We start from the raw sequence: 15,013 nt of genomic DNA on the forward strand, positions 1-15,013 counted from the left end.
CAACTTCATAAATATTTAAATAAATCAAACAAAACGCTATTACAAACTCCAAAGATTAGGCTAATCGTAATTTTTTGAACCCAATAACTTCCCATTAGTTCCATAACATTAGTTTAGAAGGCAGAAATAGAAATGTTTTGGTTTCCTCATCAAATTATTTATCTAAATTGCACCAAGAAGCAATAATCAAGTAAACATTGTTTCCTATATAACCATTTATCCATAAACTAAAAAACATTTTAAAAATTTAACAGGGCTTCCCTGGTGGCGCAGTGGTTGAGAGTCTGCCTACCGATGCAGGGGACACGGGTTCATGCCCCAGTCCAGGAAGATCCCACATGCCGCGGAGCGGCTGGGCCCGTGAGCCATGGCCACTGAGCCTGCGCGTCCGGAGCCTGTGCTCCACAACAGGAGAAGCCACAGCAGTGAGAGGCCCGCGCCCTGTTAAAAAAAAAAAAAAAAAAAAATTAACAGAAATATAAAACAAAGTTTACACCAAATAGAAAGATAAAAGAATTTCTTAAAATCTATGCTTATAACCGAGAAAATTTAGCTATGAATAAATTCTCTACTCAGTTTTGGGGTATGTCAAACACTCAATTTCATGTGAAAAGTGGCACACAATGATAATTCTAAAGTTAGAGAAGTCCTTGCCTGAGAAGTTAAAACAATTTCTGTCTACGTGGTTAAGAATGGCAGAGTTTAAAGCATTCTGGTTCCAAAAGGCTAATGACACCAAGAACTTACTAGACCAACTGGTGACTGACTAAATGAGACAAATGACACCTGTTAGGAACAGGGCTGCGTTCAAAGCACACGGACAAATTTAGTTGACAGGTGCCTCGGTTGGCATCTTGGAAAACGTCAAGATCTGAATGAGCTATCAGAAAGGAAATCTTTTAAATGCCTTAGTGATGGCTCCTGCAAAATTATGAATAATGTGGCACTGTATACATAAGTAAAATGAATTTAATTCTGAAAAGATACCAAAAGTTTGTTAGAAAGGTCTTGCTACCTAGTATAAATGTTAACAGGAAGCCTCAGAAGGACTGCTCTGTAAGATTTTAGTTTCTCACCCCCAAAGAAGCCCCCCCATTCAGATTCTTCAGCTGTATAACTGGCCCACTGTTATTTAATCTATCCACATTCAAAAATATGAGATCTTTGTAAATCAATCCGTCTCCCCACCAATACCATGGGTTACTCAGCTATCTATCAGAACCACCATTCTTTTGGACTTATGCCCAAACTGTGTCTTCTGGCATCAAATCGTTTATACAACACAAGATGGTGTTGCAATATTTTCCTGTGGAAAGGGCCCTGAGGAGCTAGGAGTCAGCAGAAATGGGAATTTAAGCTGTGTGACCATAGGCAAGTCAGTCTTTCTAGGTTTCACAATTTCCTCATCTGAGGTCCCTTCTACACCAAAATTCTACAATTCTAAGTCTTTAGGTTAGACATAGTCTGACTACAGGCAGAAGTCTCTAGTTACCCCATACCTTGAAATGGACAACTGGCATCTCAAATGTGTGACAGTGAGAGGGAAAAGGCATGGCTCACCCAGCTGGAGTGGCCCTCTTTTGATATCCCATGGTGTGTTTTTGGATGGGAGAGGGGTACTGGCACAAGCCACTGAAGTTAAAACCTGAGTGGCTAATAGTAAAGCCACTCTCTCTTCCACCCCTAAGGAGTTTACAACCAGGATTCTCCTGTGTGTTCTCACCCCCATTCCCTCAACACACACCTCAGGCCCCCCCACTTCCCAGTCAACATTTCTTGGGGACCGTCACTACTTCTAATAGATCCTTAACACCAAAAATACGGGGGGGGGGCCTATTCTAAGTATAGTGGATATCAACCTATCTTTTGACAATAAAATATAATTAACCCTAAACCACGAGCATCTCCCGACCTTTTGAACATTTATTGCTATTCCTGCCCATATACAGAAACCTATTTATTCATTTTCAAATGATCTATTAAATTTGTTTGATTCTTTGAGCTATTTCAGTTAACTACCAAACAAAGCGCACCTTTTGGGAGAAGGTAGGGAAACATATCGGCAGAATGGCTGTCCTAGTCAAAGTCAAGTAGTCAAAATGTATGAGGCTCCAAAGGTTCATTCTTCACTCTGCTAATTCAAATAGGATCTTAACTATTCATTACTAAATAGGTTTCTGTCAAAGTGTGTTGACACTCATTAGTTTGACACGGGTCTGTCTAAATGATTCTATATCTGGCCATTTGCAAAATGGACAGGATTCTGAAAGAGCCTTATTAGCACAGTGATTCCATTCCGTTACAGAGAGGGTTACAGTTTGACCTACTAAATATGTAAATACTGCTTCTACCAGATTCACCCTGCCGGAAACCCAATAATTGTCCATCTGGAGAAGTGATGAATATAACTCAATATTCTGGGTTTCTTCTCTAAAGAATGAATTCTAAGAAGCATCATCCAAAATGAATTTTCTTCTTTAGAAACAAATTGTGGATAATTATATAAACTGATATGAAAAACAGCTTTTCCAGTTCATATCACGGTTGAGTATCACATACGAAATTTAACTGTCATGTGATATTTAACTGTTCATTGACCCTCCATATAACTCTTCAACTGTCTTCTCCAATAAAGATGTCTGATGGAAAATCACAAAAACCCAAATGGGAAACCTGTTCTTTCCGGGTCAACTATCACTGATGTTTCCAGACTACAGTTTTTTGGTCAATTAGTATACCATCATTCTTATAGATATATTGGAATTAAAGGTAAATCTGGATTTTAAAATTTTACTACATTTAACATGTTTTATCTAAGGTTTTTAAACCAAAACACTCAGTAGTTAGAGACTTTGGGTTAAACTTTGTTTCATGATCACTTCATTCTAAGAAAGAAGTTTCAACCAGTAATACTCTACATTTAAATGCACTCTGATATTTACTCTCATTTCACTCCCTTCCTCAGTGGACATTTTGCTGATTAAGTAACTGAGAAGGAAAGAGGAGACATTCCTTATTGTAGAAAGAGAGAAAGGAACTAGGGGCCAGCTCTGCCATTTAACACCAAAACAGGAGGCCTTAGAAGCGGGGCTAGAAGGGTAAGAACCATAGGCAGCTTGCCAGTAATTCACACCTCGTTCTCTGATTTTACCACTAAGAAATGCTTCTGTATTGGATTTTTTACATTTGGGTATAAGTCTGGTATTTTATCACAAAGAAATTTGTATCACTCACATTCTTTAATTTCACCTTTCAGTCTTTTCTCCTGATGGTTTACACTATGAGCTAAACAGAATGTCACATAATAAATTGGACTTCAGAGAACATCATGTTATATAAATGCTTAAACAATACCACTGTTTAACTACTGTTACATTAAGGCTCTAGGGAACTATGATGACTTAGAGATGGCTCAGCTAAGTTTCAACAATTGGTCTCTATAATTTTGTTGTTAGTCTTCAAGAAATTTCCTATACTGAAAGATAGCTTAATTTTTTTTTTAATGTAAAAGGGTTCACATGACCAAAGCTTCATGATGTGGATTTTCTTACTGATCCTAGTATTTCAAAGAAATAATGATGGTAAAGATTGGAGCCCTAGATTCTCTCTATGATATAGAAGTTTTCAAATGAGAAAAGGCAGCCTGAAAATTCAGACATTCTTTTTCTGGAGATAGGGATGTGAGAATTTTTGTCTTACTACATATGGATCACAAAACATTAGTTTTTCAGTTTACATTTATCAGTCATGATATATACAAGAAAAGCATTTATAGAAACACAAAAACTCCTTTAAACTACTACATTGAACAAAGGTGAACAAAACCATACAGAAAAAGAAACAGCCATAAAAATGAAAATTAACATTAAACATCAATACTTACATAACAAAGTGGACTGTTAGCATAACAAAGCTAACGAAGAGTCACACAGAAAGACAAAAGCATCAACTATCAAAATACTACTTTGTCTCAATAGCTCCTTCTTCTTTTGGCCTGGGAGTTCACCAGGCCCTAAGCATCTAGTTTATTTTTTCCTCCCTGCTCTCTCATGCTTCCATCCTTTTCACAATGGGGTACCAGTGCAGGAGGCTCCTGGATGTGGCTAGCCGTGCAGCAGCTCCTAAGGCAGCAGCGACTGTGCTTCGAGGAATGTAGAGCTTCTGAGAAATCTGGTGCTCAGGAGACAAAATCCAAGACAGCTGGTCCATGGCTCCCTGACTCTTATCTTTGAACACTGTAATATCATGGCTACTAGAAAAATCTTCATTCTCTAGGCTCTCTGGAGAGCTTTCCACTGAAAAAGAAAACACAGGTCTTTTCAAGAGGTTCTCACACTCTCCCATTCTAGATCTTCAGTAACATGTGTTACAACCATCTTCTGGTTAGGTGGTGCCAATTACCAATGGCAAATCAGAGAGAAAAAGACTCAGAAACCAGTCAAAAAATAGAAAGGAGATGAAGATGGGGGATCATGCACTGAGATAAAATAAATCTTGTCAGGATGAGGGCAAAGAAGAGAGGAAAAAATATGTACTTGTGAATAAGGAAGGGAAGATCTCTTTCTAGGACATCAAAAAAATAAATTGGATATAATTCCAACTCCAGGGAAGAATCCTTAAGCTCCCTCACTTTCTCCTCTCAGCAGTGAGCAAAATGGTGTCCCACAGGCCTTCTCTATTGCAAAAGCGGTTCCAATTCCAAGTCTGCCAGCATAAAAACAAAACTGACCAAGACTGTGTTTGCTAAGAAATTCCAAAAGCCAATTATCAGCCACAAAAAGAATTCCTTGGGAATTAGTTTAACTAAGAAAAAATAATCTTTTCAATGGAATAAACTGCTGGGAACTCCATGCTGAGAGTTCTTAATAGCCACGGAAGTGGACACTAGCATCCTCACATGTGTACTCTAGACCAGGGCTACTGAAGGAGCTGGTCTATGAATTGTTTGAACCTGCCTACAATGAGAGAAGGAGCTTTTGCCAACATCTAAGCCAACACACTGCTTCCTTCAAGAAAGTCCTCCTTTAGGGAAAAAAAAATCTAGGGGAGCTAAACAATGTGCTATTGTGTTGTCCATCATCACAAATGCTTCACAGACTAGTACCGGTATGCTGACTACATTCTGAAAAGCACCGCTCTAGGCCTTAAAATTACAGATTTCAAAAATTCAGAAAAAAATCAGGCATAATCCAATATCTTATTCATCTTTGCATCTTTAGCATCTAGCAGCAGTAGCATGTGGTACATGTGCCATACATTTATGATAAATTAAGGAGAATTTATAGGGTATTCTAAAAAGTGAAACTCTGACTACGAGACTATAATTAATGCCCACTAGAGTGGAAAAGAGACAGTGAGTTCTAGTGAAATAATGGGGCTTTACAGGAAATCATTGGTGAGCTCAGATTTTAAAAGGTATAAAAACATGAAAGCAGGGACACACGATGAAAGAATTTAAAAGAGTAGCAAAACTTCTGCTTCCAGACAGGTTGCTAATTAAACAGGGATTGAAAAATAATCTCTCCTGCTTTAAACAACTGAAAAACTGGACAAAGTATATAAAACAACAGCTTTCAGACACTGAACAACAAGCTCAGAGGACAGTGCTCCCTGAGAGACGGGAAACAAAGTGAGCCCTACAAGTGCCTGAGCTCACTGTCAAAATAAAGCCCAGGCTGCAGTACAGGGAGGGAGAGTCCACATTGAGCCTGGAGGTCTCACTGTGCTGAGAAGACAGAGTTTGGAATTCATGGAGGCCAGGTGTCTGGAATTCATGGGGGAAAAGTACAAGTGAAGAGGCAGCTGCAGAGAGAGAAGAAGCTGGAGACCTGCAGAGGTCGCTTTGAGTCTTAGGCTGGGTAGTGATCTGGCTCACATACGTGAGGGGACCACCAAGGCCAGGGAGAAAACCTACCTGAAAGGAGTAGGAAGAACAGTCACTAGGCATTTTATACTGGGGCAAAATAGTTTGTGTTCCCACCATACAGTGTAAAGACATCCTAACACATAGGACATCAAGTCCCATCAATACCCTCAGAAAGGTACTGCCTAGCAGGGCCAACAGACTTAAGGCTTTTCTAAATCAGTCTAATGAAACCGAAAATAAACATAGAAATAATCAAACCAATTTCAGGTAATTTAATTACATTCCTACCCCCCACCCCCAATAAATTATACATAGACAGCAGGGAAGGAGAGAAGGAAGAAAAAGAGATTCAGCCAACAATATATAATCCAGCATCTGCCATCCAATAAAAAATTACCAGATATACAAAGAAGCAGAAAAATATGACTTGTAACTAGGAGAAAAACCAATAAGTAGAAGTCAATTCAGAAATGACAGATGACAGAATGCAGAAATGATACATATGCTAGAATCTCAAGACAAGTGTATTAAAATAGCTGTCATAACGACACCCATTTATGATAAAAACCCTGCAGAAAGTAGGCACAGAGGAAACTTTCCTCAACATAATAAAGGCCATATATGACAAACCCACAGCCAGCATCATTCTCAATGGTGAAAAACTGAAACCATTTCCACTAAGATCAGGAACAAGACAAGGTTGCCCACTCTCACCACTCTTATTCAACATAGTTTTAGAAGTTCTAGCCACAGCAATCAGAGAAAAAAAAGGAATCCAAATAGGAAAAGAAGAAGTAAAGCTGTCACTGTTTGCAGATGACATGATACTATACATAGAGAATCCTAAGGATGCTACCAGAAAACTACTAGAGCTAATCAATGAATTTGGTAAAGTAGCAGGGTACAAAATTAATGCACAGAAATCTCTGGCATTCTTATACACGAATGATGAAAAATCTGAGAGTGAAATTAAGAAAACATTCCCATTTACCATTGCAACAAAAAGAATAAAATATCTAAGAATAAACCTACCTAAGGAGACAAAAGACTTGTATGCAGAAAACTATAAGATACTGATGAAAGAAATTAAAGATGATACAAATAGGTGGAGAAATATACCATGTTCTTGGACTGGAAGAATCAACATTGTGAAAATGACTCTACTACCCAAAGCAATCTACAGGTTCAATGCAATCCCTATCAAATTACCTCTGGCATTTTTTACAGAACTAGAACAAAAAATTTCACAATTTGTATGGAAACACAAAAGACCCTGAATAGCCAAAGCAATCTTGAGAACGAAAAGTGGAGCTGGAGGAATCAGGCTCCCTGACTTCAGACTCTACTACAAGGCTACAGTAATCAAGACAGTATGGTACTGGCACAAAAACAGAAATATAGATCAATGGAACAAGATAGAAAGCCCAGAGATAAACCCACACACACATGGTCACCTTATCTTTGATAAAGGAGGGAAGGATATACAGTGGAGAAAAGACAGCCTCTTCAATAAGTGGTGCTGGGAAAACTGGACAGGAACATGTAAAAGTATGAAATTAGAACACTCCCTAACACCACACACAAAAATAAACTCAAAATGGGTTAAAGACCTACATGTAAGGCCAGACACTATCAAACTCTTAGAGGAAAACATAGGCAGAACACTCTATGACATAAATCACAGCAAGATCCTTTTTGACCCACCCCCTAGAGAAATGGAAAAAAAACAAAAATAAACAAATGGGACCTAATGAAACTTAAAAGCTTTTGCACAGCAAAGGATACCATAAACAACACCAAAAGACAACCCTCAGAATGTGAGAAAATATTTGCAAATGAAGCAACTGACAAAGGATTAATATCCAAAATTTATAAGCAACTCATGCAGCTCAATAACAAAAAAACAAACAAGCCAATCCAAAAATGGGCAGAAGAACTAAAGAGACATTTCTCCAAAGAAGATATACAGATTGCCAACAAACACATGAAAGAATGCTCAACATCATTAATCATTAGAGAAATGCAAATCAAAACTATAATGAGATATCATCTCACACCGGTCAGACTGGCCATCAACAAAAACTCTAGAAACAATAAATGCTGGAGAGGATGTGGAGAAAAGGGAATACTCTTGCACTGTTGGTGAGAATGTAAATTGATACGGCCACTATGGAGAACAGTATGGAGGTTCCTTAAAAAACTACAAATAGAACTACCATATGACCCAGCAATCCCACTACTGGGCATATACCGTGAGAAAACCATAATTCAAAAAGAGTCATGTACCAAAATGTTCATTGCAGCTCTATTTACGATAGCCAGGACATGGAAGCAACCTAAGTGTCCATCAACAGATGAATGGATAAAGAAGATGTGGCACATATATACAATGGAATATTACTCAGCCATAAAAGAAATGAAACTGAGTTATTTGTAATGAGGTGGATAGACCTGGAGTCTGTCATACAGAGTGAAGTAAGTCAGAAGGAGAAAAACAAATACCGTATGCTAACACATATATATGGAATCTAAGAAAAAAAATGTCATGAAGAGACTAGGGGTAGGACGGGAATAAAACACAGACCTACTAGAGCATGGACTTGAGGATATGGGGAGGGGGAAGGGTAAGATGTGACAAAGTGAGAGAGTGGCATGGACATATATACACTATCAAATGTAAATTAGATAGCTAGTGGGAAGCAGCCGCATAGCACAGGGAGATCACCTCTGTGCTTTGTGACCACCTAGAAGGGTGGGATAGGGAAGGTGACGCAAGAGGGAAGAGATATGGGAACATATGTATATGTATAACTGATTCATTTTGTTGTAAAGGAGAAACTAACACACTATTGTAAAACAGTTATACTCCAATAAAGATGTTAAAAAAAAAATAGCTGTCATAAGAACACTCCAAGTATTCAAGAAGTGAATGATAAGTATGCTGAAGAGAAAGATGGAAGATATAAAAAAGACCCAAACCAAACCCTAGATATTATATAAATTGAACTTCTGAGATGAAAAATATACTGGATGGGAAAAGAACATATTAAACACTGAACAAGAAAAGGTTATATTATGCTCATAGATCAGGAGACTCAAAATTATTAACATGTCACTTCTCCCCATCTTGATCTAGAGATTAAAAAAAAATCCCAATAAAACTTTTAGCAGGCTTTCGGTAGAAATTAAATTAATCCTACAATTCATATGGAATATGACCTAGAATAGCCAAAACAATTTGAAAATGAAGAACAAATTTATATGATTTTGAGACTTATTATAAAGCCACAAAAATCAAGACAGTGGTATAAAGGCAGACATAATAGTAATAGAACAGAATGAAAGCCCAGAAATAGACCCTCACATATACAACTTAACTGGCTTTTGACAAAGACATCGAGGCAGTTTAATGGAGAAAGGACAGTCTTTTCAATAAATCATGCTGAAACAGCTGAATATTTATATGTAATCAAATAAACATTGATCCTTACATCACACCATACACAAAAATAAACAAACTGGATCAAAGACCTAATGCAGGACCTAAAACTATAGAACTTTTATAAGAAAATATAAGAGAAAGTTTTAGTTACTTGAGTTAGGAAAGATTTCTAAATAGGACACAAAATGTTCAAACTATAAAGGAAAAAAAAAAATCAACAAATCTGATTTCATCAAAAGGAAAACGTTTGCTCTTCCAAGGATACTGTTAAGGAAATGAAAAGGCAAGCCACATACCTGAAATATTTGCAACAGATGTATCTGACAAAGGTTTTGTATCCAGAATAAAGAATTTTTACAAATCAATAAAAAGAAGATAATCCAATAAAAATGCACAAATACTTGAACAGGCAATTCACTAAAGAAGATATACAGATGGTACATAAACACATGAAAACATAGTCAACATCACTGGCAAATAGGGAAATGTAAATTAAAACCACAATAAGATACCACCACACACCCACTAGAATAGTAAAATTTTTAAAGACTGGCAATATAATATGTTGCCAAGAAGATGAAGCAATCAGAACTTACGTATGTCGCTGGTGTGAATTACCAAATGGTTCAGCCACTTTGGAAAACATTTCCGCAGTCCTCAAAAAGTTAAACAGGGGCTTCCCTGGTGGTGCAGTGGTTAAGAATCCACCTGCCAATGCAGGGGACACAGGTTCCATCCCTGGTCCGGGAAAATCCAACATGCCGCGGAGTAACTAAGCCCATGCGCCACAACTACTAAGCCTGAGCTCAAGAGCCTGCGAGCCACAACTACTGAGCCCGTGTGCCACAACTACTGAAGCCCGCATGCTTACAGACCATGCTCCGCAATAAGAGAAGCCACTGCACTGAGAAGCCTGTGCACCGCAACAAAGAGTAGCCCCCACTCGCTGCAAGTAGAGAAAGCCTATGCGCAGCAACAAAGACCCAACGCAGCCAAAAATAAATAAATAGATTTATTAAAAAAAAAAAAAAGTTAAACATGCAGTTAGCATATGACCCAGCAATTCCACTCCAAGGTACTTGCTGAATAGAAATAAAAAACATGTCTACACAAAGAGCTGTATGTGAACACTCACAGCAGCTTTATTCATAATGGCCCAAATCTGGAAACAATCCAGGTGTCTGTCATCTGGTGAACAGATAAGCAAACTGTGGTATTTCCATACAACTGGGTACTACTCAACAATGAATAGGAACAAACTTTAGACACCAGCAACAACATAAATGAATCTCTAAAAATCACGCTAAATGAAAGAAATCAGACATAAAAACTACATACTGTATGACTCCCTTTATATGAAATTCTAGAAAAGGAAAAGTAACATGCCAGAGCCAGAAAGTAGGGGGAGGGAATGACTGCAAAGGGATATGAGGAAGTCTTTTAGACTGATGGAAATATTCTATTATAATGACTGGTGCTTATTACAAGACTGTATACATTTGTCAGAACTCATAGCATTGTACACTTAAAAACTGGCAAATTTTACTGTGTAAACCTGACCCCACCACCCCCCAAATTGCAGAAAAAAAAGAGTGGCAAAGTGAAAGGGAACAATTGGAGGAGTTCAGACAAATGCTAACATCAGCAACTTTTCAAGTCATGTTCTGAAAAGATAAATGAAGGTTTTTAACAACAGGGCAAACCATTGCATTTGTCAACTGTATGTCAACCTACCTGAACCAAAGTGTTTTTGTGGGGAATCGACCACTGCAGGAGTTGAGCTGAGCACTGCTGTGGACAGCTGAATTTGCTTTGGCGGAGTCTCAATGCTGCTAGGCTCAAACTGGCCACCTTCTGCTGACTGCTGTGACTGGATAAGAGAGATGTAGAACTCCTCCAGTTCGGGCAACGTGGGAGAATCTGAGGAACTCTTTAAGTTTGGTTGCTACAGAATGGGGAAAATGGGGCAAAAACATGAAAAGTAACTGTTAGTTCAACAGTTAGAATTAAGTCTATTTTGTTTCCTTACTTATATACAAAAGAATATTTTCATATCATAATCAATAAATAAAACTCCCCACTTTAAAAAATCTAGATACTCTCTGGAAAACAAGTCCTTCTCTAACTTACTGACCATTAATTCAAGAAGCATTTATTGAACGCACATTATGAGCAAACATGGTACTGAGGGCTGCCAAGGAAGAACGGCAGGAAATGAGAGAAATAACATTCACTGAGCACTCATTGTCAGGCACAATGCTAGGTTCTTGGCATGTGTTTCTTCAATGAAACATCAGAACGTTTTTCTAGGTTAGGTGTTGTTACATCTTCTTTATTACCGCTTCCTTTACTTAGCATAATGCTTTTTTACAAGAGGCTTACCAAGTTATCCAATGTCAACCAGTAAGCAACAAGGCAGAGAGATGAACTCAGGCTAGCCTATGTTCTTTCTGCTCCATCACACCGCCTCCCAGTAAATACGATTCCTGTCCCTAAGGAGCTCACAGTCCTCGGCTAGGGAAACAGTACACGGGCTGCAGGTGGCCACGAAGAAGGCATTAACTGCATTCCGCAGCATCAACATGCTAAGAGAACACAAAGGACTTAAAGGAAGACTCCTCAGAAGAAGTGACAAAATAGAGTACTAAGAATCAGGGTTTGAGAGGAAAAGATGAACTTCCCAAACAAAGCCTCGATTTGGGCTAAAGTGAATGAAGTGCCAATTTTAATCAACAGATCCTATATCCTACCACAGGGTCGCTGCTGAAATAGCTACAGTTTACGGTGACTTCGAGAATTTGTCTTCTGTGATGCTAACTGGCACTGACGATTAAGTGGGCCCCATCAGGACCAGGCCGTAATGAACCAACATAAGTGGCTTACAGACTGGGATCTGTCCAGGGTAAACGGAAACAAAATTTATACAAACAGAAAATGTAGCTTTGTGTGTTCTTTAGGCTGTAGAGTAGACATTTAATATCAGCTGGCATTCCTTTTTTCTTCCATTACGAAACACCTTGTTCATTTTCAAACATGGCTGGCATGGATGTGACTGATATATAATTATGTCATATACAAATGGCTGTGCCCCTTTATTTGGCAGCAAAAATGAAAAGTTTAAAAGTCCACATAGCTATCCTGCCATACAATATGCTACTTCAGAAGAGCAAAGAGCTGGATTCAAATTTTTGCTTAATTTATGCAACTTCATGTATGTGCTTTAGCTACCCTTTAAGTTTATTCTCACTGAAAATGAGGTTCTTTCAATAAAGCTTCAGTGATAATTAAGTAAGTAAATATTAACACGGCAAACTTTTAGAGCTGGAAAGATCATTAGTCCAAATCAGTCCTTGCAGATGGATAAACTAAGGCCCCAAAAGCCAACTTGTTCAAACCTGTGGTAAAGACTAAGCCATAGATTACAGAACTCCCAGACAGGTGTTTTTTACACTAAGCCATGCTGCCTATTTTCAGTAGTTTAACAACAATAAAAATCAGAAACAGTTTTTTAAAAGCTGTATCTTTTTTTCTTTCCTGATAAATATGATTTTGAAGAAAGACAAATTGCTAAAACATGTTTAAATGCATTCTGACAGCTTTTCACACAGGAAAAAAAGAACATAGCTGAATGCCTTCTAACTTTGTATGCCAGTACTGAAAGCAAGTGTCTGTGGTCAACTTAAGCACTTAATTGAAAAGTAAGAGTCTCTTCCTCTAAACAGTGGTTTAGAGTGCTGCTGCTCAAAATGTGATTCACCATCAAGTGGCTTCAGCAACATCTGGAAGCTTGTAAGACATGGAGAACCTCAGTCCCCATACCAGATCTGCTCAATCAGAATCTACATTTTCACAAGATTCTCAGGTGATCTGTATGAACATTATAGTTTGAGAAGCATTGCTCTACCAGATTTATCCCTCTGTAGTTATCAACTACTGACTCCCTCGTAGTTGTCTGAAAATATACCTTTATGGAACTAGAGGTTAGTGGCAGATTTTCAAGAAACAAGTTCATGATTTCTGAAACATTAACTTACACAATCAAAAGCATAGCCCCAAACCACAATAACATACAACTTCATGCCCACTAGGCTGGTTATAATTTTTTAAACTAGATAATAGCAAGTGTTGGCAAAGATGTGGACAAACTGGAACCCTCTTATATTGCTGGTGGGAATGTAAAATGGTACAACTGCTTGGAAAAGTCTGGCAATTCCTCAAAACACTAAACACAGGGCTTCCCTGGTGGCGCAGTGGTTGAGAATCCGCCTGCCGATGCAGGAGACACGGGTTCGTGCCCTGGTCCGGGAAGATCCCACATGCCGCTGAGCGGCTGGGCCTGTGAACCATGGCCGCTGAGCCTGCGCGTCCGCAGCCTGTGCTCCGCAATGGGAGAGGCCACAACAGTGAGAGGCCCGCATACCGCAAAAAAAAAAAAAAAAAAAAAAAAAAAACACTAAACACAGAGTTACCATAGGACCCAGCCATTCAACTCTTAGGTATATACCTAAGAAAACTGAAAACATATGTCCACATAAAAACACATACACAAATGTCACAGCAGCATTATTCACAATAGGAGAAAAACAGAAACAACTCAAATGTCCATCAGCTGATACATGGATAAACAAAACGTGGTCTATCCATACAATGGATTATTCAGCCATAAAAAGAAGTAAAGTACTGATACATGATACAACATGATGAACCTTGAGAACATTACGCTAAGAAGCCAGACACAAAAGGCCACACACCGTATTGATTCCAATTATATGAAATGTCCTGAAGAATAAGTAAATCATTAGAGAAAGTAAGATTAGTGGTTGCCTGTGGGGAAGAGGGTTGGGGAGATTGGGTGGGGGTGACAGCTGAAGAATGCAGGATTTCTTTTTGAGATAATGAAAATGTTCTTAAATTCTTATGGTGATGGAGGCACAATATGCTAGTAAACTAGTGAATATACTAAAAGCCATTGAATTGTACACTTTAAATGGGTGAACAGTATGGTATGTATATTATATCTCAATTAAGCTGAGGAGACAGAGGATGGAGTCTGAGCCCCAAGAAGGCAGAGGAGCTTTGACAAACTCCTCAGGCTTTCAGCTGAGATCTCCAAAGAATCATGCTTTAGGAGTAAGAGCCACATCCAAGGAGTAAGGACAAAAGTGAAATACAGCAGTCCTCACCAAACCTAAACTAAGCCTCAATATGTGTGAAGGTGACTGGCTGGTATCTGCCAGCCACTAGACAACTGAACCCGCTTTGGAGGAAGCTATCTCATCCAGAGCCTCTCTAATTTTTTACCCATAATGTTCAACACTCAATTAAAAAGAACCATGAGGTATGCTCCGCCTGTCTTTCCCCTCCCCTGAATGCCCAAAACAGGATCAAATGACAAGATTAAACAGAGAAAAAAGACAGTAAGAACACACTCAAAGGTAATTCGGATACTGAAATTATCTGCGAAAAACTTTAAAATAACTATGATTAAAATGTTTAAGAAAATGGAAGTTACAGATAAAATCGAGGAAAATATGGAGAATTTAAACAGAGAACTGGAATCTAGAAAATAAAAAAAAGAATCAAATGGACATTCTAGAACTGGAAAATAATATGTTTGAAATTAAGAGCTCAACATGTGGGTTTAACAGCAGACTGGATCCTGTAGAAGACAAGACTAGTGCACTGGAAGAATCAATATAAAACCT

General features: G+C 38.4%; 1 protein-coding gene across 2 annotated transcripts in view; it reads right to left on the reverse strand.

Moving 5' to 3' along the window:
* Positions 1–3,504: 3,504 nt before the first annotated feature.
* Positions 3,505–15,013, reverse strand: part of TDRD5 (tudor domain containing 5) — a 105,677-nt gene continuing 94,168 nt past the window's right edge. For both annotated transcript variants that reach the window (XM_067030872.1, XM_067030865.1), the window contains 2 exons: positions 11,043–11,253; positions 3,505–4,295 (listed from right to left, as the gene is read on the reverse strand). In XM_067030872.1, coding sequence (XP_066886973.1) covers positions 4,048–4,295; positions 11,043–11,253 — 459 coding nt within the window. In that variant the 3' untranslated portion in view covers positions 3,505–4,047. The remainder of the gene's footprint in view (positions 4,296–11,042; positions 11,254–15,013) is intronic.

The sequence above is a fragment of the Kogia breviceps genome, chromosome 1 (genome assembly GCF_026419965.1).
Source record: "Kogia breviceps isolate mKogBre1 chromosome 1, mKogBre1 haplotype 1, whole genome shotgun sequence".
Taxonomy (NCBI): domain Eukaryota; kingdom Metazoa; phylum Chordata; class Mammalia; order Artiodactyla; family Physeteridae; genus Kogia; species Kogia breviceps.